At 34.5% G+C, this 26,713-nt stretch overlaps 1 protein-coding gene across 3 annotated transcripts in view; it reads right to left on the bottom strand.

Moving 5' to 3' along the window:
* Positions 1–940: 940 nt before the first annotated feature.
* The window catches only part of Gcfc2 (GC-rich sequence DNA-binding factor 2), a 46,209-nt gene continuing 20,436 nt past the window's right edge, over positions 941–26,713 (bottom strand). For 2 of the 3 annotated variants that reach the window (XM_077791799.1, XM_026397440.2), the window contains exon 9: positions 26,503–26,583. Coding sequence is in view for 1 of the 3 variants with exons in the window: in XM_077791798.1 (XP_077647924.1) it covers positions 1,580–1,697; positions 3,697–3,821; positions 6,955–7,101; positions 9,221–9,287; positions 11,133–11,209; positions 20,261–20,382; positions 23,349–23,499; positions 25,550–25,749; positions 26,471–26,583 (1,120 nt within the window). In the remaining 2 variants the exon portion in view is untranslated. Of the gene's footprint in view, positions 1,698–3,696; positions 3,822–6,954; positions 7,102–9,220; positions 9,288–11,132; positions 11,210–20,260; positions 20,383–23,348; positions 23,500–25,549; positions 25,750–26,470; positions 26,584–26,713 lie in introns of those variants that run through there. The other variant, XM_077791798.1, reaches the window with a different exon arrangement.

Below are 26,713 nucleotides of genomic sequence, written 5' to 3' on the forward strand. Positions count from 1 at the left end.
TGAGATGAGTGCTCAAATCCATGTTTTGTTCTTGCCAGTTGTATCCTCTCCATTCCATCCATTTCATAGGAATAGAAAAAAAAGAATTTTGCATTAATGATTAGGTAAAATTTCACAAAAATTTATGAATTATATAACAAAACTTTGAAGTTTTTCAAACTTTAGGTATAATGAAATTAAAGACTATCAGAATAGTTGAATGTTCTAATATTTTTCATTATACGAAACGCAAGAGAAGCATTTCTGTTTAAAAATCTTAAGGGAACACATTTGACAAATTTCTAGTTAAAAATACAAAAGTCAGAGGCTAATTTACAAACGTACACTTTAATAATAAAAAATTTACACATTTCACATGCAATAAAATCTGCCATTTATGCAAAAACAAAAAATTACACAAAAGTTTTTTTTTTTTTTTTAGAGAGGGGTACCTGGGATTGAATTCAGGGGCACTCAACCACTAAGCCACATCCTGAGCCCTATTTTATATTTTATTTCTCACTGAGAAATAAAAGGTCTCACTGAGTTTCTTAGAGGATCATGAGTTCAAAGCCAGCCTCACTGTTGCTGAGGCTGGCTTTGAATTCATGATCTCCTGCCTCAGCCCCCGGAGCTACTGGGATTACAGGCGTGCGGCCATTGGACCTGACCACATACTTTCATAGAGATAAATGTCTGAAAGGATAAAATTAAGATGAAAACAGTAATTATTGCTGGAGATAGTCATAGTGAAGGAATGCTAAGTGCTTTCCAGCAATGGTCTGACCAAAAAGCAGCAACTTGCTAAAAAAGCAACGGCAGCATACCAAAAAAAAACAATTATACAAAAGAAAAGTGACAAATGAGAAAAACTAATTTACCACACAGGGCAAAAAAAAAAAAAAAAAAAAAAAAAAAAGTCCTTTTTACAATATAAAGGCCTTCAAGCCCATAAAAAAAAAAAGAATGGCTATTTCAAAAAGAATAATGAATTGTCCAACCCAATACATTTTTTGCTAACAGCCAAAACAAAAGAATTACAATTCTTTTTATCTGTCAAATATAATAACTGGTGGCGATTCAGTGACACTCTTATGCTTATTTGGTCTTGGTACAAGAGATTGGTACAGATTTCTGAAGGACAATTTGACTATCCAATTAACACATAATTCTTTCTAATTAAGATTTCCTTATTAATTGTAAACAGGAGTCGTTAAAATAATTACAATTTAAACATAGTTTTATGGTCAAAGCAGAAGACTTATTTGCTCCTCTAAGCCAAAATAGCTACATCTGAGATTTCTCCATCTCCCCTCTTGGAAAAGTAAAGAAATTCAAAGACATACAGATTGATCTCTTACTGCTCCCTGTACATTTAATTTCTTCAAGCACCAGTTAATTAGGAAGGGCAGTTTTCCAGGAAAGCAGAAGGAGGGAATGGAGGGAGGAATTCTGTTCTTTGGATATTCTACCCTCCATTACAAGGAATAAAAAGGCACCAGGCTTTGTTTTTTGTTTTGTTTTGTTTGCAAGAAAAGGGATTGAGTATTATATTTAAAAATATATAAATCTCATTTTAGTACTTTCCTATTAAGTGTACTCAAACTTCTTTAATTAGTGATTTAAGATGGTCTAGGTGATACTCTTCTGTGAGGGATTCTGCTTGATGCAAAGCTTTTATTTTCACCAGAATAAGAATTATTTCCTTGACTTCATTCCTGAAAAACAAAACAAAGAAACATTGCCCTCTTTAAAAATGCATCAGGGCTGGGAGTGTAGTTCAGTGGAAGAGTACGTTCTTAGCATGCACAAGGTCCTCGGTTCAACTTCCTGCACAAGGTCCTCGGTTCAACTTCCAGATCAGGACCACCACCAATAAAAAGTGAGCTATGAAGGCACAGTGATGAACTCAGGACCCACTAATTATTCATTACTCCAAAACAAAAGCTTAACCTTATGTCAGTACCTAATATAGCATGAAATACAGAGATGCTGCCTTCTTCCCCTACAGCCACACACTGCACAGTGACATTTTGATCAATGACTGAAAATTGCTGAAAATTCTATTGCCCAGTGACACTGCAGCCATGATAACATCATATTCAATACATTACTCATGTTTGTGGGGATGCTGGTGTGAACACACCTACTGTACTGCTGCTATATAAAAGTACAGTACATACGATTATGTAGTAACACCTGTTGATAATAAACAACTATATTAGTGATTTATGTATTTACTACTATACTTTTTTTTTTTTTTTTGGTAGAAGGAAGAAGAGAAAGAAGGAGTAAAAGCCCTGATGCATTTTACTAGGGATTGAACCCAGGGGTGCTCTACCACTGAGCTATATCCCCAGCCCTTTCTAAACTAAAAATTCTGAAACAGGGTCTTGCTGAATTGTCCAACATGGCCTCACACTTGTGATTCTCCTACTTCAGTCTCCTGAGTAGCTAGGAATACAGGTATGCACCACCACATCGGGTCTATAATACTTTTTAATTATTATTTAAGAGTATATAATTTTTTTTTAAAATTTAGAGTAAAACAGTATGCTGTGTTATGTCAGAAGTAGCCTCATATATCTAGTGCTTACTGAATCTCGATTGCATCATTTTCTCCTGTGCTTAATTTGATGGCCCTAGGAGTGAAAGACTATTATATATATATATATATATATATATATATATATATATAAACCAGCCTCTATCTCAGAGCACCAGTTGCTGTGTGTGCGTGTGGAGGACCGAGCTAGCTCGCAATAAACACCTCTTTGCTGTTTACATCGATCTTGGGTCTCTGGTGGTCTTTGGGGGTTCCGAATTCGAGCATAACAATACACACACACACACACACACACACACGTACACACTTACTTACACACACACACACACACCCACCCCTATACACATACACATACACGCACATACCATATAGTCCAGGTGTGTAGCAGCTACACCAACTATATTTGTGTAAGCACACTCTATGATGTTTGTACAACAATAATTCTCTTAAGGATTCATTTCTTGGAACATATCCCTGTTGTTATACTACAGTTTTAATGCCATTATGGTGGAAGCCAGAGTAGGAATATTTACCCCAAGGCATCAGCAAATGTTACAAATTTGGCCTTTTTCATGTAAATTTTTTCAATTGGCAATTTACCAGAACACTACTGTATCCTGTAAACATTTGATGCTGTGAATGAGACATTCAAACCAGAGATCTAGCTACTGTTGGGTAAAAACCAGGATGCACACTTGTATTGAGGGAGTGCTGAATTTTTAAAAATAGTCAAGAAAATTAAAAATACATGGAAATTGTTTTTCAGTGCTGGGGATCAAATCTATGGTCTCTTATATGGTAAGCAAGCATTCGATCACTGAGCTACATCCCAACTCTCATTTTAAATGTTTAATAAGAGGTTTCTGATTTAGAGTTTTGATTCTAAATTTCCATATGTATTTTTTGGAAATGTTATTTTGGTAAAGATTTTATATTTAAAAATAGGAATATGCATGGGGTGTGATTACAGTGGGCCATTTCAAAGGTAACCATAAAAATATGTACTAATTCTACCAAGTCTCAACAGATTTTTGAGAAGTATAATAAATGTACAAATGTTTGTAAAAATTATACAAAATTTCTAAGAATTGCTGAGCTCATGCAAGATCCTCAAACTATACTTATGAAAGTTAAGATGAAACATGCCTTACCTGAATTCATCCCCAGACAATTTATGTGCAGACTGCAATAACAACTGAATGAAGTTTTCTAGCTGGGGAATAGATGTCCTCGTAGCACAATTTTCAAACCATTTTTCTGGTAGACATACTACTATCTGTTAATTAAAACACATGGCTGGTTTATGATAATGATAATTATCTAAGGACTCTTGCTAACATAATCTCACAGTAATTATGCAAGTTGAGTATTATTCTTCCCATATTATAGTTTGATTCAATAAAAATTTTGGAAAATTTCCTTTATTTTGTGAAAGGTCATATGCCATTTAAAAAAATCATTCTTTATTGCTAAGAGCTTAAAACAGACTACTTTTATGAATGTTTTCTAGAGGTGCTTATAATTCTTTCCATACTTGGGTATTCCTGGGATAAAAAATCCACATAAAACATAACTTACAACTAACAACCACAATGCCTAGACATAAGATACTTTCAGTTAACCTAACTATGTTTCACCTAGTATATGATCTACATAAACAAATTAGAGTTAAGGAATCAAATGAGTGATTCTAAGATATACAGGGTGAAAGAAAAATTAATTATGCTTTGATAGTCTACTAATCTCATACATTGCTTTAAATGTCCATGGAAGCAAAATGAATCAATGCAGTGCATTCAATTGTTCTTTTGGAATAAACAACAACAACAAAAAATGGCATTTTATAATCATCCTCCTGAAGGTAATGCATGGTTTGGGAAAGCTTTAGTAAAGTTAGCAAAATATTTAAAAATTAAATAAAAGGATTTATGTGTGGCTCCGTGGCACAGTGCTTGCTTAGCACGAGTGAGGCACTGGGCTTAATCCTCAGTGCTTGGTGAAAGGAGTGGGGGAAGGGAGGAGATAAGAGAAAAATTAAAATGAACCAAATATTATAATATATGTTCAATAAAAATTCCCAAAAATACCTTCTAAAATAAATACGGCTGGTCAGAATTAAATACTTAGTTAAAAAAAAGCAGATGTGTATGCGCTGAGGTACGTGTAGCCCAGGTGTGGAGCACATGCTTCATGTGTGTGAAGCCCTGGGTTTGAACTCCAGCAGCAGTAATAGTAACAACAAAAAATCCTAAAAAATTATGGATGAGGAAAAAGATTTATTGTATTCCTTAATGACCTTCTTCAATTACTGAGAAAAAAAGGCAGACACTTAGTTAACTGAAAAAGGCCAAAGGTCCTATAAAATTTTACACAGACTACTTTTTTCAAAAGTTTCAAAACTGGTTTGGAATTTAATACCATTTGTACTTGCTTGCCCCATATTTTGTATCACAAGTATCAATAAAATTCTCATGTAACAAAGAAGTTCATATATAAATGAGACTAGAACTTAAACCCACATTTTGTTGATCTGCTTTTCTAGCCACATATTATGAAAGAATGTACTTTAAACATATTTTTTTCTCTACTTTACAATCTTTATGTTCAAAGAGGACTCTCTAAATCTGAAACACAGTACAGATGATAATTTAAATTTTTGATATGTAATGTCCAAATCTATACCCAATATGAAAACTACAGTCAGAAAAATCATGGTTGGCTAGGAAGTGTACATCATTTCATATGTATTTTTTTTTTTTAGAAATTATGAAGTATATATTTTCTCATATACTTAAAAATTCTTCAACTACAGGCTTATCTTTTTGGACAGACCAAGATGTTTTGGGGGACATTTAGGTAGTTTCCAACTATCTTCTATTATAAGTAACGCTACAACAATATTCTTTACATTTAAAATATCTGTATGTACAGCTCTGATTTTTGACTTAAGATAAATTCTTAGAAGTCAAAGGTATGAACTTTAAAAGTTTTGTACCCATCATGCCAGAATATTCTCCAGTAGGCCTGTGTCCCTTCTCCCACAGTGTGGGAACCCACTGTGCTATGCACTCTTGTCACAGTGCTCTTGCTTATGCCAACACTGGGAATTACAGATAGAATAACAGCAAAAACATGGATCCCACACATTTTTCTTTTTGTAGTACTGGCAACTGTTTCATGCATGCATGTGAGGCATGTGCTCCACCATTAAGCTACAACTCCAACCCTATTTAAAATAAAATTTTATGTTGAGACAGGGTCTCCCTGAATTGCCAAGGCTAGCCTTGAACTTGTGGTCTTTCTGCCTCAGCCTCCAGAGCACCTGGGATTACAGTTGTATACCTTAGCACCTGGCTGTATACAACTTCTAAAAAAATTGTCTTTACTATATAATAATTTTCATTTTTCTGATTATTATACTATAATCTTTCTCATGTAATTTGTACATTATTTTTACATATCCTTTTTTGGTAACTTGATTTGCATATTTTTGGTTATTTTTAAAAAGAACATTTGAATTGTTTATTGATTTGCAAAGGGATTTTTTAAATTTAACATAGATTTTAATCCTTGTTATGTGTTACAACTTCTTTCCTACTTTCTCAACATCCTTCAAAAATAAACAACAGGAGAAAAGAATAGTATAGTGAGCCCAGTGAACATAGTCTTCAGTTATCAATTAATTATCAAATTAATTTTGTATCACAATTATCAATAAAATTAGAGAGTCCCCTTTGAACATAAAGATTGTGAAGTACAGAAGACAAAATATGTTTATAGAACATTCTTTCCATAATATGTGGCTAGAAAAGCATATTAACAATTATCAACAATTAACAATTGATCAAACAATTATCAATTAATCTCAATGAATTTTTTTGATCCACTTAAGGTTTAGATTTTTGTCAAATCTATTGCTTTTTGTTATCATTTCTTCATTTGTATTTAAGTTTAGAAAGGACACTCTCACTCTTGATAGTTATTTACCTCTACTGCTATAATTTTACAATTTCATTTTTTATTTCACCTGAGGTTTATTTATTGACTGATTGTGGTACTGGGGGTTGAACAAGGCCCTGAATGTACTAGGAAAGCACTCTACCAATGACTATACCCCCAGTCCTTGCCTAAAATTTATATTGGTATATGGTGAGAGGCAAGAATCTAACATTCTTTTTGTGAAGAGCCAGTTGACTTAGCATCATTTATTAAGTAATTTTCCCTTATTGGTGATATTTCAAATCAGTATACTAATTCTTAAATAGAGAGGGTCTGCTTCTGGGTGTCTACTGTTGATTTATTGACTTGTCTATTCTTTTGTGAGCATCACAATTTTAATTAATTTGCTAAAATTTTAATAGCTATATTTTTAAAAATGATAAAATCATAATTGCTCCTACACAACTTACCTGGTTGCATTTTTTCACAACATCTGGTCCAGGTATGGCATTAAGAAGAGCTATAATAAGGTAGCGATTTAGCAGCTTCCCTAGTCCTAGCTCTTGCAAGGTGTTGTCTGAAAGGATTCCATTCCAAAGAAGAATATTGCGGAAGAGCTAAAATAAAACATAAAGTGAATACACATGTGTTTTCTTTTCTTTTCTTTCTTTCTTTTTTTTTTTACTAAAGATTGAAGTCAGGGTCAATCAGCCACTGAGTCACATCTCCAACACTTTTTATATTTTATTTTGAGACAGGATCTCACTAAGTTGCTTACAGCCTCTCTAAGTTGCTGGGGCTGGCCTGAACTTGTGATCCTCCTGCCTTATCCTCCCAAGTTGCTGGGATTACAGGTATGAACAATTGTGCCTGGCTTATGCATGTGTTTTCTAAGTCTCTAACCAACATAAAGAGTTGGTCATACTCTTCAATTCTCATTACAATTAGCCTGTCAATTAACTATAACTCTCAATTACAATTAGTTGGAGCTATCAACTTTAGAACTGAAAACATCTCTGAAAAATACCTATTTCTTTACAACCTTTATTTGCTCACTCTATTTTCCTTTTCTAGTATAACCACCACAAATCTGTTTCAAATGAATTCACTAGGTCCTTTCCAGACCAACAATCTTCCTCCTCAATCCTGAGTACAAGGCTGCAGGATTCCAGGATTCATAAAGGACCATTGTTAAAGCCAGGGCCACTGTTGCCAAGGTGTGACCTTAAGAAGTCAGTCAATGCTGAGAACTTCATTGCTCTGATATATAAAGAAAGAATAATAACCTGGGCATTTGGTGAAGTCCTCCAAACTATAAAATAAATACTAGCTGTCTTTAAGTCCAGATCTTCCTGTGAATTTTATTGCATTCCCCGCTTTCTTTCCAGAAGTTATTTACTACTCTGAGTGCTGAATGACATGCAATTTTTCTATAATGTCATGCTTTATATTATCACTGATGTTGTCCCCTCACCTTGAAAGTCCTTTCCCTGACTCAACCATATGACAAACATTAATTCACCATTGAAACTACTGTTTCTGATATGATCTATTGATATGGTCTGTCTTTTTGTTAAACCTAATAAACACTTTAACTCTCCTAATTCTTTTTGGTAGCACTTAACACGCTGGTCTTTACTTTAAATCTAGGATTGAGCCCAGAGGTGCTTAACCACTGATCTACATCCCCAGTCTTTTTATTTTTTATTTTTAAATTTTGAGACAGGGTGTAGCTCAGGGCCTTGCTAAGTTGCTGAGGCTGGCTTTGAACTTGCAATCCTTCTGTGTCAGCCTCCTGAGCCACTGGGATTTAAAGGCATGTGTTGCTACACCTGGCTTGTCTTTCATTTAGCTTCCTTAAGGCCACTCTCTTAAGGGTTCTAAGGTTTCTATGAAAACACTACTTTCCATTTCCCTTCTTCTGTCAATATTTTCAACGTTCTTTCCATAGCCTCTTCTTCATGCTTTACCCTATCTCCTTAGAACTTGTCATTCAAGACCATGGCTCTAAATGCAAGCTGACTCCCAAAACCTCAACTCAGATCTGTCCCCTGACATTTGGATTCATATATCCAATTGCCTCCTAGACTTTTGGATTAGTCCCAGAGCTGTGTTCAATTAATTATGTCCAAAACTGACCTTACTTTCCCTCCCTGGCCTTTTCTTCATCCTTTACCTCCTATAATATTCCCAGAGAATATTAAGTAAGTCACAAGGTTGCCAAAGTCAGAAACTTGGCTATGACCTTATGTTCTCAGATGTAAATTAATTGAGTCTTTTTAGTGGTACATCTTAAATGTCTTCTGAACCCATCTTCTTACCATTCCTATTACTACTGACTTGACAATGACTTTATGTTTACTTTTTAGAACAAGGGTTAGCCAATTATGACTTGGGGGTTAAATTCAACCTCTGCTTGTTTCTATAGGGCCTGTGGGCTAAAATAGTTTTCACATTTTTTAAATGACATTAAAAAATGTTTTTTAAAAACAATATTTTATAACAAGTAAAAATTATGTGACATTCAAATTTCAATGTCTATAAGTAAAGTATTATTGAAACATAGCCACATTTATTTGTTTACATATTATCTGTGATTCTTTTGGACTACAGTAGCAGAATCCGGTATTTTAGTGGATACTATACAACCTGCAAAGCCTAAAATATTTAAGAAAAAGTCTACCACTTTGTTTTATAGTCAACTCTATTAAAAATAAATCTGCATTTTTATTTTACCTTCAGAGCTGACCAGAATTGCCTTTCTTGGAACTTGGAATGCGGTGATGTTTCATTTTCTACAGCACTAATTTGAGACAACAGAAAGAAAAAGGAGAAAATGCAAATTACTCTTTCAGAATCAGAGTTTTAAAAAACATTTATTTAAACAAGCATACTAAGCCTTAATTTAATACAAATGGAAGTTCTCTACATGGAGGTGACCTGATATCTATCAAAAATTACAAACACATCTACACTCTGACCCACCAATCCCATTTTTGAGAATGTCTCTTGTATATACGTTTTCAAATATACAGAATGGTATGTCTGCTAGTTTATTTGCAATATCCACTGTTAGTAAGTTCAGCACTTTGATGTCTATCAGTTTCAGTATATCTACATGATGCCCTGCTATATGAAGCTTCAAAAAAATATAGGAAAATTCTCATGATAACATGAAATGATCTCAAAGATATACTACATGAGGGCTGGGGTTGTGGCTCGGCAATAGAGTGCTCATCTAGCACGTGCGAGGCCCTGGTTTCAATCCTCAGCACCACATTAAAAATAAACAGATAAAATAAAGGTATTGTGTCCAATTACAACTAAAAAATAAATATTTTAAAAAAGGGTACTACATGAAATAAAATTCAAACTGGATGCAACACTTTATAATATACTTTGCTGTAGAACAAAGGGAAAGGTAAGGTAATGGCATATATATAAAAGTATTTACTTTTATTTGTATGAAGAAAATAAAAATAATTGATTACTGCATGCAGGTATGTGGATAAAGGAAGAAGGGCAAAATCTGAGTCTATGGAGGGCAGGATGGAAGTAAATTTTTTCATTTTAAGTGTAAATTAAAAATTAACAAATAGGGCTGGGGATGTGGCTCAAGCGGTAGCGCGCTCACCTGGCATGCATGCGGCCTGGGTTCGATCCTCAGCACCACATACAAACAAAGATGTTGTGTCCGCCGAAAACTAAAAAATAAATATTAAAAAAAAATTCTCTCTCTCTCTCTCTTAAAAGAAATTAGCAAATAAATCACATGTAGAAGGACTTAAGTAAAACTTTACAAAATAAACCTTACCAAGGAAGAATTTTTATATGCAGACATCACTTCTTGACTCAAAAAAGTCAAAAAGCCAAGAGCTTTCTTTCTTCCTACTCCACAAAGTTTTCTATCCTGTGACTACTTACTGGGTAGCTATAGTTTAGCATGTACTTAATAATGGCCATGCTTCTAATATTACTTTTGTTCTTTTTTTTTTTTTTGAGAGAGAGAGAGAGAGAGAGAAAGAGAATTTTTAAATATTCATTTTAGTTTTCGGCGGACACAACATCTTTATTTGTATGTGGTGCTTAGGATGGAACCCAGTGCGCGCCTGCCAGGCGAGTGAGCTACCGCTTGAGCCACATCCCCAGCCCCAATACTACTTTTTTTCATAAAGTAAATACATAATTCACAGCTGCAGTTTCTGGACATTCAGTGATGTTCTAGGCTTACACTATTCTAACTTTTATACAAAGCTTTGTTTTAATCTGAGCACTCTTCTTGTCTTCCTAAAGTTCTGTGAAATAGCTACTAATTTTATACTCATTTTACAAATGAGGACAATAATGCATAGAAAGGACCAATATCAAATATCTAGTAATGGTAGATCCAACCCCTAGAACCTGTGCTTTTTACCATTTTATGCAACTGCTCATGTTCCTAACGTTCATTTAAACAAACAAAAAAATCCAAAGTCCAAGTGCTAAGCATCATACATGGTATACAGCAGGTGACTGAGAAATACTTGTTGAAAACTCAATTTGCATCTTACTATGTACATGTAACAGTATAGTTTCTCTTGCATTATGTCCTTAAATCTGTATTATATGATGAGCTATTTCAAACAATACAAAAGTTAACAGCTTTTACCTCTTTGGGTATAGAGGAATAAAAACATCATCTTCTATTGCCTTCTTCATTCTTGAAGCAATGGATTTAAGTAAATCCTATTATTTAAAAATTGGAAAGTATCAGCAAAAATGTCATAATTGGAAATACATTTATCAAAAGACATTTTTAAAAAAATATTGTTTAGCTGTTGATGGACATTTATTTTACTTGTATATATGGTGCTGAGAATAGAACCCAGTGCCTCACACATGCTACGCAAAGCAAATGCCCTACCACTGAGCCACAACTCCAGCCCCCAAAAAAACATATTTAAAAAAAATTCTATGCAGTGTATTCTCAGGTCATTACAGTGCTCAACCAGTTCAACATACAAAGATGTAATAGTAACACTAGCATGCACATATTCCTGTTCTGAAAAAGGACAAGTTACACACATAGGAAAAAAAATGCAGCAAATATTAAGACATTCAAAGTAATTTTTTGACACTTCAGATGTGACATTTTTACAAGAAAAGTGTAAGCTTTAAAATAATTAAACAAAGACAGACCAGAGGAGGAAGACGCGCCAGGCGCCCAGCCAGACGAGGGGGGGGGAAGCAGCAGGCGCCCAGCCAGACCGGAGGAGGAAGTCCGGCCCTGCCCCGAGTGCTAGTCCGGAAGAAGCCCATCAACCCTTAAAACCCATCAAAGGGGGTGTGGCTACCAGCACGGTTCTGCGGCTGATCCAGGTACCCGGTTTCCAACTCCCCCACCCTTAGCTGCGATAACTCAAAATATTTCCCACAAGCTTTTGGGGGTTGTAGCTATCAACGCAAAACAACAACTGTACAGGCACCTGGTTTCTACCTCAGAGACTAGAGCAGGGAAGATACAGGTGGAAGCTCATTTCCTTTCACACTGGCTATACCCACCACCCTGAATACAGAGGCTCAAGCTAGGAATAGACAACGCCACCTACTGGAAGCAAGGAAAACAGTGTTCTGAGAGACTTTTTTTTTCTCTCTTTCTTTCTCTTTTCTTCTCTCTCTTCCACAACTTCAGCATATGTGAAACCAAGAACTGTGCATGAACAACCGAATTACCAAAGTAATATAATATAGAGGAATTGCATATACCCCACCTCCCATTTTTTTCTTTATTTCTATCTTACTTCCCTTTTCCTTCTCTTATTTCTCTTTTCTTCCTTGTTCTTTTTTTTCTTTTTTTTTATTCGTATTCTCTCTATCCCACTTTCAACATCCTAACTTTTGCTATCTATACATATACAGATAGGAGGTTGAGTCTATACATTCTTCCATAAATTACCAGTCTAGTGGTTAGAGTTCTCCAAAGGTGCTAAGTTAGTTTAACCTCATACCCTCACTCCTTTCCCTCTAAGTATAACATCCTTCGTCTGAAATTAAGTTTTCTATATGCCACCAGATATGGTACGCCTTTTATGAAACTAATGAATATATTCTTAAGTAATAATTAAAACCAATATCTATAGTCTTAGAATCTAACTATAAATGTATTAACAATGAAAACTTGTGCTTAGATAATGTACTGTTGATATTGGGATCTATAAACATCGTCTTTCTCCGAAAAAGAGGGATTTTGGAACTATACAAAAACAATACAAATATATAAGGGGAAAAACATGTTAGCACAACAGTTTCACAAAGCTAGAAAGAATCATGAGCAGTACGAAAAGACAAGGAAAGAAAGGACCACAAACAATACAGGTCAATTCAACATTAGATGAGGTAATATCTGCAGCTGATGGAATGTCAGACAAAGAGTTCAGGATATACATGCTTCAGATGATCTGGAATCTCAAGGAAGACATTATACATCAAATTCAGACAATGAAAAATCACTTTGACAATGAATTACATAAACAAATCCAAGAAGCAAAAGATCAACTCTATAGGGAGATAGAGGATATAAAAAACAAACAAACAGAAATCCTGGAAATGCAGGAAACAATAAACCAAATTAAAAACTCAAATGAAAGTATTACCAGCAGAGTAGAACACTTAGAAGATAGAACTTCAGACAACAAAGACAAAGTTTTTCAACTTGAAAAGAACATAGACAGCTCAGCGAGAATATTAAGAAATCAGGAACAGAACATACAAGAATTATGGGATAACATCAAGAAACCAAACCTAAGAGTTACTGGGATACAAGAGGGTACAGAGATCCAAACCAAGGGAATGAGCAATCTATTCAATGAAATAATACTAGAAAACTTCCCAGACTTAAAGAATGAAAAAGAAATCCAAATACTAGAAGCCTACAGGACACCAAATGTACAAAATCATAAGAGATCCACACCAAGACACATAATAATGAAGATGCCCAACATACAGAATAAGGAGAGAATCTGAAAACCCACAAGAGAGAGGAAGCGGATTACATTTAGGGGTAAACCAATCAGGATAACTGCTGATCTTTCAACACAGACTCTGAAAGCTAGAAGATCCTGGAACAACATATTTCAAACGATGAAAGAAAAAGGGTTCCAACCAAGAATCATGTATCCAGCGTAAATAAGCTTCAGGATTGAAGATGAAATAAAAATCTTCCACGATAAACAAAAGTTAAAAGAATTTGCAGCTAGAAAACCAGCTCTTTAAAACATCCTTGGCAAAACATTACAGGAAGAGGAAATGAAAAATAACAATGAAAACCAACAGCGGGAGGTAGTACAGTAAAGGAAAAACTAAGCATAGAGGAAAAACAAATCATGTTAAGTATCATACATAACCAAATATGGCTGGAAATACAAACCATATCTCAATAGTAACCCTAAATGTTAATGGCTTAAATGCACCAATCAAAAGACATAGGCTAGTAGAATAGATTAAAAAAAAAGATCCAACAATATGCTGCCTACAGGAGACTCATCTGACAGGAAAAGACATACACAGACTGAAGGTGAAAGGTTGGGAAAAATCATATCACTCATATGGACCCCGGAAGCAAGCAGGGGTGTCCATACTTGTATCAAATAAAATAGACTTCCAGCCAAAGTTAATCAAAAGGGATAAACAAGGACCCTACATACTGCTCAAGGGAACCATACACCAACAAGACTTGACGATCATTAATATATATGCCCCAAACAATGGTGCAGCTACGTTCATCAAACAAACTCTTCTCAAGTTCAAGAGTTTAATAGACCACAACACAATAATCATAAGAGATTTTAACACACCTCTCTCACCAATGGACAGATCTTCCAAACAAAAATTGAATAAAGAAACCATAGAGCTCAATAATACAATTAATAATTTAGACTTAATTGATATATACAGAATATACCACCCAACATCAAGCGGATACACTTTCTTCTCAGCAGCACATGGATCCTTCTCAAAAATAGACCATATATTATGTCACAGGGAAAATCTTAGCAATTACAAAGGAGTTGAGATACTACCATGCATTTTATCTGATCATAATGGAATGAAACTGGAAATCAATAATAAAATGAGAAAGGAAAAATCCTACACCACATGGAGATTAAACAATATGCTACTGCATGAACAAAGGGTTACAGAAGACATCAAAGAGGAAATTAAAAAATTCTTAGAGGTAAACGAAAACTCAGACACTACATATCGAAATCTCTGGGACACTATGAAAGCAGTACTAAGAGGAAAATTCATTTCATGGAGTTCATTCCTTAAAAGAAAGAAACGCCAACAAATAAATGACCTCACACTACACCTCGAAGCCTTAGAAAAAGAAGAACAAATCAGCAGCAAATACAGTAGAAGGCAAGAAATAATTAAAATTAGAGCTGAAATCAATGAAATCGAAACAAAAGAAACAATCGAAAAAATTGACAAAACTAAAAGTTGGTTCTTTGAAAAAATAAATAAGATTGATAGACCACTAGGCACACTAACAAAGAGAAGAAGAGAGAACCCAAATTACTAGCTTACGGGATGAAAAAGGCAACATCACAACAGACAATTCAGAAATACAGAAGATAATTAGAAATTATTTTGAAACCCTATACTCTAATAAAATAGAAGATAGTGAAGGCATCGATAAATTCCTTAAGAAATATGAACTTCCCAGATTGAGTCAGGAAGATATAAACAACCTAAACAGACCAATATCAAGTGAGGAAATAGAAGAAGCCATCAAAAGACTACCAACCAAGAAAAGCCCAGGACCGGATGGATATACAGCAGAGTTTTACAAGAACTTTAAAGAAGAACTAATACCAATACTCCACAATCTATTTCAGGAGATAGATAAAGAGGGAGAACTTCCAAATTCATTCTATGAGGCCAATATCACCCTGATTCCCAAACCAGATAAGGACACTTCAAAGAAAGAAAACTACAGACCAATATCCCTAATGAATTTAGATGCAAAAATCCTCAATAAAATTCTGGCAAATCGTATACAAAAACATATCAAAAAGATCGTGCACCATGATCAAGTAGGATTCATCCCTGAGATGCAAGGCTGGTTCAATATATGGAAATCAATAAACGTTATTCACCACATCAATAGACTTAAAGATAAGAACTCTATGATCATCTCGATAGATGCAGAAAAAGCATTCGACAAAGTACAGCATCCCTTTATGTTCAAAACATTAGAAAAACTAGGGATAACAGGAACTTACCTCAACATTGTAAAAGCTATATATGCTAAGCCTCAGGCTAGCATCATTCTAAATGGAAAAAAACTGAAGGCATTCCCTCTAAAATCTGGAACAAGACAGGGATGCCCTCTCTCACCACTTCTATTCAATATAGTTCTCGAAATACTGGCCAGAGCAATTAGACAGACAAAAGAAATTAAAGGCATTAAGATAGGAAAAGAAGAACTTAAATTATCACTATTTGCGGATGATATGATTTTATACCTAGAAGACCCAAAAGGGTCTACAAAGAAACTACTAGAGCTAATAAATGAATTCAGCAAAGTGGCAGGATATAAAATCAACACACATAAATCAAAGGCATTCCTGTATATCAGCAACAAATCTTCTGAAAGGGAAATGAGGAAAACCACCCTATTCACAATATCCTCAAAAAAAAAATTAAATAAAATACTTGGGAATCAACCTAACAAAAGAGGTGAAAGATTTATACAATGAAAACTACAGAACCCAAAAGAGAGAAATAGAAGATCTTAGAAGATGGAAAAATATAACCTGTTCATGGATAGGCAGAACTAACATCATCAAAATGGCGATATTACCAAAAGTTCTCTATAGGTTTAATGCAATGCCAATCAAAATCCCAACGGCATTTCTTGTAGAAATGGAGAAAGCAATCATGAAATTCATATGGAAGAATAAAAGACCCAGAATAGCAAAAGCAATTCTAAGCAGGAAGTGTGAATCAGGAGGTGTAGCGATACCAGATTTCAAACTGTACTATAGAGCAATAGTAACAAAAACAGCATGGTACTGGTACCAAAACAGGCGGGTGGACCAATGGTATAGAATAGAGGACACAGAGACCAATCCACAAAATTACAACTATCTTATATTCGATAAAGGGGCTAAAAGCATGCAATGGAGGAAGGATAGCATCTTTAACAAATGGTGCTGGGAAAACTGGAAATCCATATGCAACAAAATGAAACTGAATCCCCTTCTCTCGCCATGCACAAAAGTTAACTCAAAGTGGATCAAGGAGCTAGATATCAAATCAGAGACTATGCGTCTGATAGAAGAAAAGGTTGGCTCCAATCTACATATTGTGGGGTCGGGCTCCAAATTCCTCAATAGGACACCCATAGCACAAGAGTTAATAACTAGAATCAACAAATGGGACTTACTTAAACTGAAAAGTTTTTTCTCAGCAAGAGAAACAATAGGAGAGGTAAACAGGGAGCCTACATCATGGGAACAAATGTTTACTCCTCACACTTCAGATAGAGCCCAAAATATCCAGAGTATACAAAGAACTCAAAAAATTAAACAATAAGAAAACAAATAACCCAATCAACCAATGGGCCAAAGACCTGAACAGACACTTCTCAGAGGAGGACATAACACTCAATCAACAAGTACATGAAAAAATGCTCACCATCTCTAGCAGTCAGAGAAATGCAAATCAAAACCACCCTAAGATACCATCTTACTCCAGTAAGATTGGCAGCCATTACGAAGTCAAACAACAACAAGTGCTGGCGAGGATATGGGGAAAAGGGTACTCTTGTACATTGCTGGTGGGACTGCCAATTGGTGTGGCCAATATGGAAAGCAGTATGGAGATTCCTGGGAAAGCTGGGAATGGAACCACCATTTGACCCAGCTATTGCCCTTCTGGGACTATTCCCTCAAGACCTTAAAAGAGCGTACTACAGGGATACTGCCACATCGATGTTCATAGCAGCACAATTCACAATAGCTAGACTGTGGAACCAACCCAGATGCCCTTCAATAGATGAATGGATAAAAAAAAGTGGCATTTATACACAATGGAGTACTACGCAGCACTAAAAAATGACAAAATCATGGAATTTGCAGGGTAATGGATGGCATTAGAGCAGATTATGCTAAGTGAAGCTAGCCAATCCCTAAAAAACAAATGCCAAATGTCTTCTTTGATATAATGAGAGCAACCAAGAACAGAGCAGGGAGGAAGAGCAGGAGGAAAAGATTAACATTAAATAGAGTCATGAGGTGGGAGGGAAAGGGAGAGAAAAGGGAAATTGCATGGAAATGGAAGGAGACCCTCATTGTTATACAAAATTACATATAAGAGGTTGTGAGGGGAATGGGAAAAAAACAAGGAGAGAAATGAATTACAGTAGATGGGGTAGAGAGAGAAGATGGGAGGGGAGGGGAGGGGGGATAGTAGAGGATAGGAAAGGTAGCAGAATACAACAGTTACTATTAGGGAATTATGTAAAAATGTGGATGTGTAACCGATGTGATTCTGCAATCTTTGTAATATTTTGAATAACCAATAAAAAAATAAAAAATAAAATAAAATAATTAAACAATTTCCATAGACTTATAAAAGGATTGAGATAAATACTAGGAAACTCTTGACAATCACAAGAACATTTTCCTATGCTATTTAACAAGGGTAGTTCTATAAAGTCCCAAAATAAAGTTAATATTTGCCACCATTAAATATATCAAACTCCCAATACCAAAATATGCTAAAATGAACATGTAATGTGGAAGCTGTACTAAGGAAAACAGCATGAGGCTCTTGAATATTGCAAAGTGTCTATAGAAGTTTTCTTAGGTGTGTCTATGAGAAAGAAACTTCCTTTCAAAAGAGTCATTATAATGGGAAGGTCAACAGAAAAAGTGTAATTTTTAAAAATCTTTTCATTCTATCCTTTTCAAATGTAGATGTAAAAGAGAAAAATCTAAACATAATTTTAAAAAATATTAGCTTATGAATAAAAAAGATGAGTGGTGCATTCTGATGCATAACAACCATAATTTTAGTAGTGAAAATTTGTACACATTCATAGAATTGGCTATTAAAATAATTACCAACTGGGATACCTATTCATTCAGGCTATTGCCTGTGGCTGTAGATGATCATTTTCACTGCTATATTGTATTTTGTTGTATAAATACTAGTAGTAGGACATTTAGATGGTTTCCTTTTAAGGATCTTTTATGAACAATGATACTATAAAAGTTCCTGCAGATATTTTAGTATACATAAGCATACATTTCTAATAGGCATATACATAGAAATGGAACTGCTGGAATATGCTTATGACTGGATGTCCAACTTTATATAAAATGCCAAATTATTCTATAAAATAGTGGTACTATTTTATATTTCCATGGCTGTGTATGAGACATCCTGTTTCCCTATATCCTTATAAAACTTATTGCTTTTTTTTCCTAAATGTTTATAATTCTAGTCATATCCCATTGTGCTTTAATTTTCATTTCCCTGTTGGGTAATGCTGGGCATATTTTCATATATTTATTTGCCATTTGGAAAGCTTTTCTGCAAAGTACCTAGTTAATCTGCTTGTCTATGTTTCTTTTTTTTTTCTTTGTTTCATTTTGTTTTGTATTAGGTTCTACCTTTTTCGTATTGATTTACAGAAGCACTTCATGTACTCTAGTTACAGGTCCTTTGTTGGTTTGCTTATGTCCTTGACATAGTAAATTTACTTTGCGAAAATTCATTTTGTTTGTATATCAAAGATCAGAAATGACCTAAGTATTCTATCAGGGAATTTTAATGACATCATGCTATATCCATCCACTAAATGAAAATATTAGCTAAAGTTTTTTAAGACTATAGTAACTTACAATTATAACTATGTAATGAGATAATGTTAAGTAGAAGAAGAATACATACATGTCCATTAGGACTATAACTTTGGGGGGAAAAAAAAGGCTGGGTGAAAATATCCAACAACAGTACCAATCCTTGATATGATTACTAATGATGAAAACATGATGGGAATTTCAAATATTTTTTCAATTGTGAAAAATATTTCTATAAAGAGATATTGTTCTTATTCTTAAAGAATCCATATCTGAATAATAATAATGGCATACTAAACACTAGAATAAAAGTTATTTTAAAGTCAATGATACTATATGCAGCACAAATGAAGCTGTCATATACCTATAACAAACTGACTTATTCATAAATGTAGAATTCAAGCAAATTTTTCCCCCCTTTTTGGTACTCTGGACTGAACCCAGAGATGCTCAACCACTGAGCCTCATCCCTAGCCCTTTTTATTTTGAGACAGAGTCTCACTAAGTTGTTGAGGCTGGTTTGAACTTGTGATCCTCTTGCCTCAGGTTCCAAGTTGCTGGAATTACAAGCATATGCCACCATACACAACCATATTTTTTCCAAAGAGGCATATTAAACTGAATTTTTATGTTTTTTTTAATTTAATTATCCGTACCATATTACTCAAGTGGCCAAGATATCAATATTTATAACATTAAAAACAAACTCATTTCTTAAACATTTTAATTTTTTTAAGGAAAAAAATCATTTTCTAGGTAATATCTCTATAAAATAGTATCAGAACCTATATAAATATTTCATTTCATTTATTTACTTTTTTTTTTTTTTTTTTTTTAACAGTGCTGGGGAATGAATTTAGGACCCTGCACATGCTACGTAAGGGCTCAACCACCGGGTTACAATCCAATCCTAAGAAATTATTACCTGTTGGCTTTTATTAACTTCATTTTCGTAAGTGGAATGTTCTTCAAGAATCACTCTGCAGTGGTTTATTAAACTTGTTGTCTGTGAGGTTGACAATGGATCCCAAATGCATTCTACAAAGTCTGAAACAAAGATTTTTAGTGGTGTGCAATTTATTTACTAGATTATTTTATATCTCATGTACAAATAACCAAGGCCTTTAGCACAGACTATTTTCCTCCTTATTTAAGTTAAAATCTATGGCAGTCATTGCCATTACATTTGCACACACCCTCAATTCTTTGTCCTCCTTGTGCTTTGCTGAAATCATCTGGTTAAACCACAACCCTAATTAAATCCACTTGTCTCTGAGTCTGTGTTTGGTATAATTCAGCTAAGATATGCCTGGGGAAAAAGAAATCACATTAAGTTGATCACCATAAAACTCCAATGAGTCCTTAATGTTGGTCAGCAATCACACTTTCTGACCCATTACTTTCCCCTTTGCCTAGATGATTATTGCATACCTTCTGTTACTCTTTTCTCAGCTACTTACTTTACTTCTTGATTTGAGTAAAAAAAAAAAAAAAAAAAGGCAATCAGAAGAGAAGCTCCATGATCTTCTACTATGGCATTCATACATCTACCTACACTTCTGCCTGTATGTCTCCGATTCTTATGGATGAAGCACCCACACTCCCAGTTATGGCCAATCCTTTACTTATACATGAGATCCCAACTACTTGGGTTTTCTCAAAGATACTATTCCTGAAATTCTGCCTTTACACTTTGGTATTGTTATCACTTCTACTGGGTTTTTCTCATTAGAAGCAGTCATTTCTGTTGTGTTAAAAATAATACCGGTCTTGAACTAGGTATGGTGCCTGTCACATGCCTGTAATTCCAGCGACTGGGAGGCTAAGGCAGGAAGATCATAAAATTTGAGGCCAGCTTGGGCAACTTAGTGAGATCCTGTCTCAAAAACTACAAAGGGCTGGGAATGTGAATCAGTGGTAGAGCACTTCTGGATTTAATCCCCACTACCAGGAAAAAAAAAAAAAAAAGTCCCCTCTTAATTCTATTATTCCCCACCCATGCCCAAGTACTACTTCATTTCTCCCCTTCCTTTTAAGACAAAATTCCTCAAACTACTAAGTTTCTATCTCCAATTTTTCTCTTCCATTATGTTCTTGAATTCCTTTTGCTTACATCTTACCTCCCATCATTCTACCTAAACTGCTTTTATCAAATCACAAGGGATATTCACATAGTAAACTCCAGTGGCTAATTCTAATCCTTACTTGACTGTCAACAATTAAAACAATTCATCATTTTTTTTTTCTTCCTAGAAACCCTTCCTTTACTTGGCTTCTGGGACACCACTTACCTGGTTTCCTACCTACTTCTTTGGCCTTTGTTGTCTGCTCCGTACCTGACATCTAAATGCCAGAAAACCTTAGGACTCAGGTCACTTCTCTTTTCTTTCCTATTTATATTAATTCCCTTAATATTTAGTTATTTTATGGCTTAACTGTAATCAATATGTACATAAATTTCAAATTTCTATCTGACTGGATTGCCCCTTTATAACTCATACATTCAACAATGTAATTGACACTCATTTAGATGTCAGGCAACCCAAACTCAATATGTTTAATATACCTTCCTACCTAGATGTACCTGTCAGTCATCTCCACTTCAAGAAATAACAATGCTCTTCTTCCAATAATCATGGAATTACCACTAATTCCTATCATTATCTCTGCTCCATAACCAAAGCATTAGAAAAAATTTGTTAGTACCACCTTTGAAATATATACAGAATGCAATCACCCCAGGAACCCAGATGGTTTTCATTTTTTATAAAGTGACTTATTTATGGAATTGTTTAATCATAAGAATTTGATTTTTTTCAGGAGAATACTTGGATGAAAAAAAATCTGCTGTATGTATAAACATGACTGTATGACCAATGTGATTCAGCAACCTGTACACTCAGAAAAAGCAGTAATTATACCCCATTTGATTCAAATGTATGATATGTCAAGATCACTGTACTGTCATGTGTAACTAATTAAAAAAAAAAAGAAAAAAAAATTAATGGAGTCTGCTGAGAAACTATATAAAGGCAATGGCTTAAATTTTTTTTAATTGTTTTTATTATTTTTTTTAAATACACAACAGTGGAATGCATTTCTATCCTTATTACACATACAGAGCACAATTTTTCGTATCTGTACATAAAGTATGTTCACGTCAATTTTTTAAAAACAGAGTTTTGTAATCTTTTCTATCAAAATTGATTCTGTGACATGGTGAAACAGATCCTTGTCAAGTGCAATTTTAGGTAAAACAAGTGTCTTCAGACTGAAGTCTGAATCATAGGCATTAATCCTAAGTGCCCATAGTTGCAAGTGGCAGATACACAGAAAATACAGTAATTTTCTTTTAATGAAAGGGAAAAGAAAGAGAAAAATCATAAAAGGAGAAGTTAAGAGAAAGAAAGAGATGTGAAGGATGTATGAAAGCATTCTCCTAACAAATGAATTAGGTGTCACAAAAGTAGCAGTAATGTCACAATGCTGAATGATCAGAGTTGTAGAAGTTTGGTAGCCAACCATTTGCCCACGCAAGCATTTTTTTTTTTTTTTTAAATATTGTTTAGTTGTAGATGGCCACAGTATCTTTATTTATTTATTTTTATGTGGTGCTGAGGATCAAACTTAGTTCCTCATGTGTGCTAGGCAAGCGCTCTACCACTAAGCCACAACCCTAGTCCGCCTACAAGCATTTTTAAAACAGTTTAAACTTGACATTGGTTGATCTTTTTTTTTTTTTGTTTTTTAAATATTTATCTTTTAGTTGCAGTTGGACACAATACCTTTATTTCATTTGTTTATTTTTATGTGGTGCTGAGGATCCAACCCAGGGCCTCGCTCGTGCTAATGGGCAAGCGCTCTGCCACTGAGCCACAATCCCAGCCCCTGTTGATATTTACTGCATATAACTTTTCCTTTTGTTACAAAACTTCTGAAAAAAATATAATTGAAGAGAATGATTTTATACTGTCAAAAAGCAAATTAATGTTAGCAAGATTAAAAGGGAGTACCTGTAAGTCGAGGAATAACTGTCTTGTTGATGACTGAAGACAAAATTTTTTTATCAAAACTAGTGTCTCTCTTTGCATCTTCCACACTGTTATCCATAAATTCTTCTATACACGTGAACCATGGCATTTGTTTTAACCCTATGGAATCCAACTTAAAAATGGAATTATAAAAGTTATAAATAAATACTTACACAATAGAGTATTTTAAAACAGTTAACTTTTCCAGTAATCATCAGAATTTTTTCTAAGGATCAAGAAGAAAATATTTTCACATTTTAACACTGTGTATGTAGCATTAGACCACCACTTGGCAGATGTCATGGGTAAGACATAATGTCTATGCAATGTAACAAAAAGCTGCATTGTATGCATTCATTCATTCAGCAAAAAATCAGCAAATGCACATTGAGTCTCAGGACCTTCAGAGCTTACCCTATGGCAAGTGCTCTTGTAGGAGCAAAATACATTTGAAATAACCGTGAAATTTGCTTATAAAAATTTAGCGATCTCAAAATTTGCTTCTGGTCTTTTTAAAATTCCATAAACATAAATATGCGATTTGCAAGTGCTTTTAGCTTATTAGAAAATAACATATGACCAGTTATTATTTGTTGAATGCATTAATGAAATGATCTCTGCTAGGCACATAAGTACCCAATTCAGTTTGCATGGTTAACAAATTAGGCTGCTACCCAACTGACTACCTAGCACTTTTTGTTTTGTTTTGTTTTGTTTTGGGTACCAGGGATTGCACTCAAGGGCATTCAATCATTGAGCCACATCCCTAACCCCTTTTTGTATTTTATTTAGAGATAGGGTTTCATTGAATTGCTTAGTGCGCCTCACTATTGCTGAACTTTGAAGCTGGCTTTGAACTCACGATCCTCCTGCTTCAGCCTCCTGAACCACTGGGATTACAAGTATGTGCCACAGTGCCTGTCTACCTAGCACTTTCTTAGAAATAAACTTGGTTCTGGAACCATGAAGATTATGTGGTCCTGAACCTAACCTGGAGTCTACAGGCATCATGACTAAGAAAGAGTAGTGTGTGTGGCCTTAGGTTCAGTCCCCAGCATGGTGGTGGCAGGTAGAGAGAGGCAAAGAGAAGAAATCATTTATTTTGTTAAATCTTTATCCTCAACTTCCCTCTCTTCTAGATTCATTTTCTCATTTCTGTTTGCTGAGTAGGCATGTTCCCAAGGATGTCCCCTATTGTTTCATCATCTATGAAGAAAAAAAAAAACTTCCTATAAAATCCTCTTCATTCTTTCTGCAAAGTCCCTACTACTATGCATGAAATGACTATTCTTCAAATACTCCAGGATCCAACACCTTGGGGGTTATCTTTAATGTAGAGGGTTAGGGTTATTCTCTACATTTCACTACTTCTTAATTTATAACTCCTCTTATAATCAATTCTTTCCTTCTCTTCCCTTTGCCACTATCATGGAATCTGTCACATTGAATTTGGGCTATAAGAATGGCTTTCCAGGGGCTGGGGATGTGGCTCAAGCGGTAGCACGTTCGCCTGGCATGCGTGCGGCCCAGGTTCGATCCTCAGCACCACATACAAACAAAAGATGTTGTGTCTGCTGAGAACTAAAAAAATAAATATTAAAAATAAATTCCCTCTCTCTCTCTCTCCTCTCTCTTAAAAAAAAAAAAAAAAGAATGGCTTTCCATTTCTTATTTTACTTTCATTCAAGTTAGATAACAAGGAGGGCTAGTTTCAATCTGTTACTCCTTCAATTACTTACCAAAATAAATTCTTATCTGTCAATTTCAGTGTAAACTCCAGCTCCTGAAATAATAGTTCTCCCTTTATATCTTTAATCTCTTATTGTTGAAATCCTTTCCCTCCTCCATGCAGGCCTCCTACCACCTCTTTCCAATATGTTATCTCTAGCTTCAGAGCCCTTGGAACAAGACTTTTATGTTGGATTTCCCCAAACCTATACCACCTTATACTTTTTGGAAGGATTTCAAATAATATATAAAAATTTAGTGATGCTAAGACTGAAAAATTGAGTCACAGCCAAGTAAAGAAGAATGTAGTGTAAAGTACACATTTCCAGACTATTGTTCCAAAGCTCTGAATTTCAGCTCCAACTCTTAGGGTAAGGTGTTTTATAGCTAACCTGATAGCAAAAGAATTTAAGAAATTATTGTGACCAGGATAATCACATGTTAAGCGTAAATACCTTAAGAGGATTCCAATCAAGCAACTGGACTCGTATTAGGGGATTTAAAAGTTTTGGTATGCATAAGCCAATAAAAGCATCATAATAGGAATCAGGAAACTTTTCTCGCCATTGCTGAAATTTCAATAAAATATTCTGGATGTTACAAAAATCATCATGCACATCTTCAAATACTTTCTTATGATCCTGTAAAATGTCACCTGTAAAAAAGAAAAAAAACCTCTTTAAGTTATGCATTTTAAGTTTTGCTTTCCTTATAAACATAGTCATATATGACTATGTAATCAATTGAGTTAAACACTTTCCTTTGATATTAATATATAATTTTCATAAAAAACTCATGTTAGTAACAAAAGTGATAATATCAATACTAAGAGCAGCTACCATTTAATGAGCCCCTGCTTTTTGCTAAAATACTACATATACATTATCTCATCACCAAGATGGATATAATACTCATTTATAGAAAACAAACAATATCATATATTTAGGAGGTCAATGAATTTGCCCATGACCACACAGAATAAAGCCTTTCTTTGAACTTAAGTCAATTGACTCTAAAGCCCAGACTCTTTTAACCATACACACTGAACCTTCTCATGATGTCAATAATGGTTTCACTAAACTCAATTGCTTTAAAGTAAAAATAATTAGCATTGGAAGTAGGAGGTAAATAAATGAAACTAAAATATTCATTTGTAACAAAAGAAGGGAAAAAACTGAGGGGAAAAAACTATATAGATGCAAGAATATTCACAATGTTCCTTAGCCATTATTTTCTATTTTTCCAGAGAGTGGAAAAGTCTTAAAGGACAAAATCATTTTTCCTTTTTCTTGAATTTTCCCAAATGTTTTATATAACTTATGTATTTAAAGGTAATCATAGCAAAGCATTTCATCTTTGGAAACATGGTAATTGACCTTGGCTTTTTTGGAAGTTGGTCATCTCTGCAGAAGACAGCTCATCATCACTAGATGTCCCTTCCTGATGGTTATAGTTACCAGAAAGTGCTCTTGCTTGTCTTCTTTGTATCCTATAATTTGTAATTGAAATGAATCACAAATAAATGGAAAGCAAATAGTTCTTGCCAAAATAAATTCTTTAAAACAAAAAGTAGCAGTAATTTTATAATTTATACATAATGGCCAGAAACACACCATAAT

Source organism: Urocitellus parryii, chromosome 12 (assembly GCF_045843805.1).
Source record: "Urocitellus parryii isolate mUroPar1 chromosome 12, mUroPar1.hap1, whole genome shotgun sequence".
In the NCBI taxonomy this organism is placed as follows: Eukaryota; Metazoa; Chordata; class Mammalia; order Rodentia; family Sciuridae; genus Urocitellus; species Urocitellus parryii.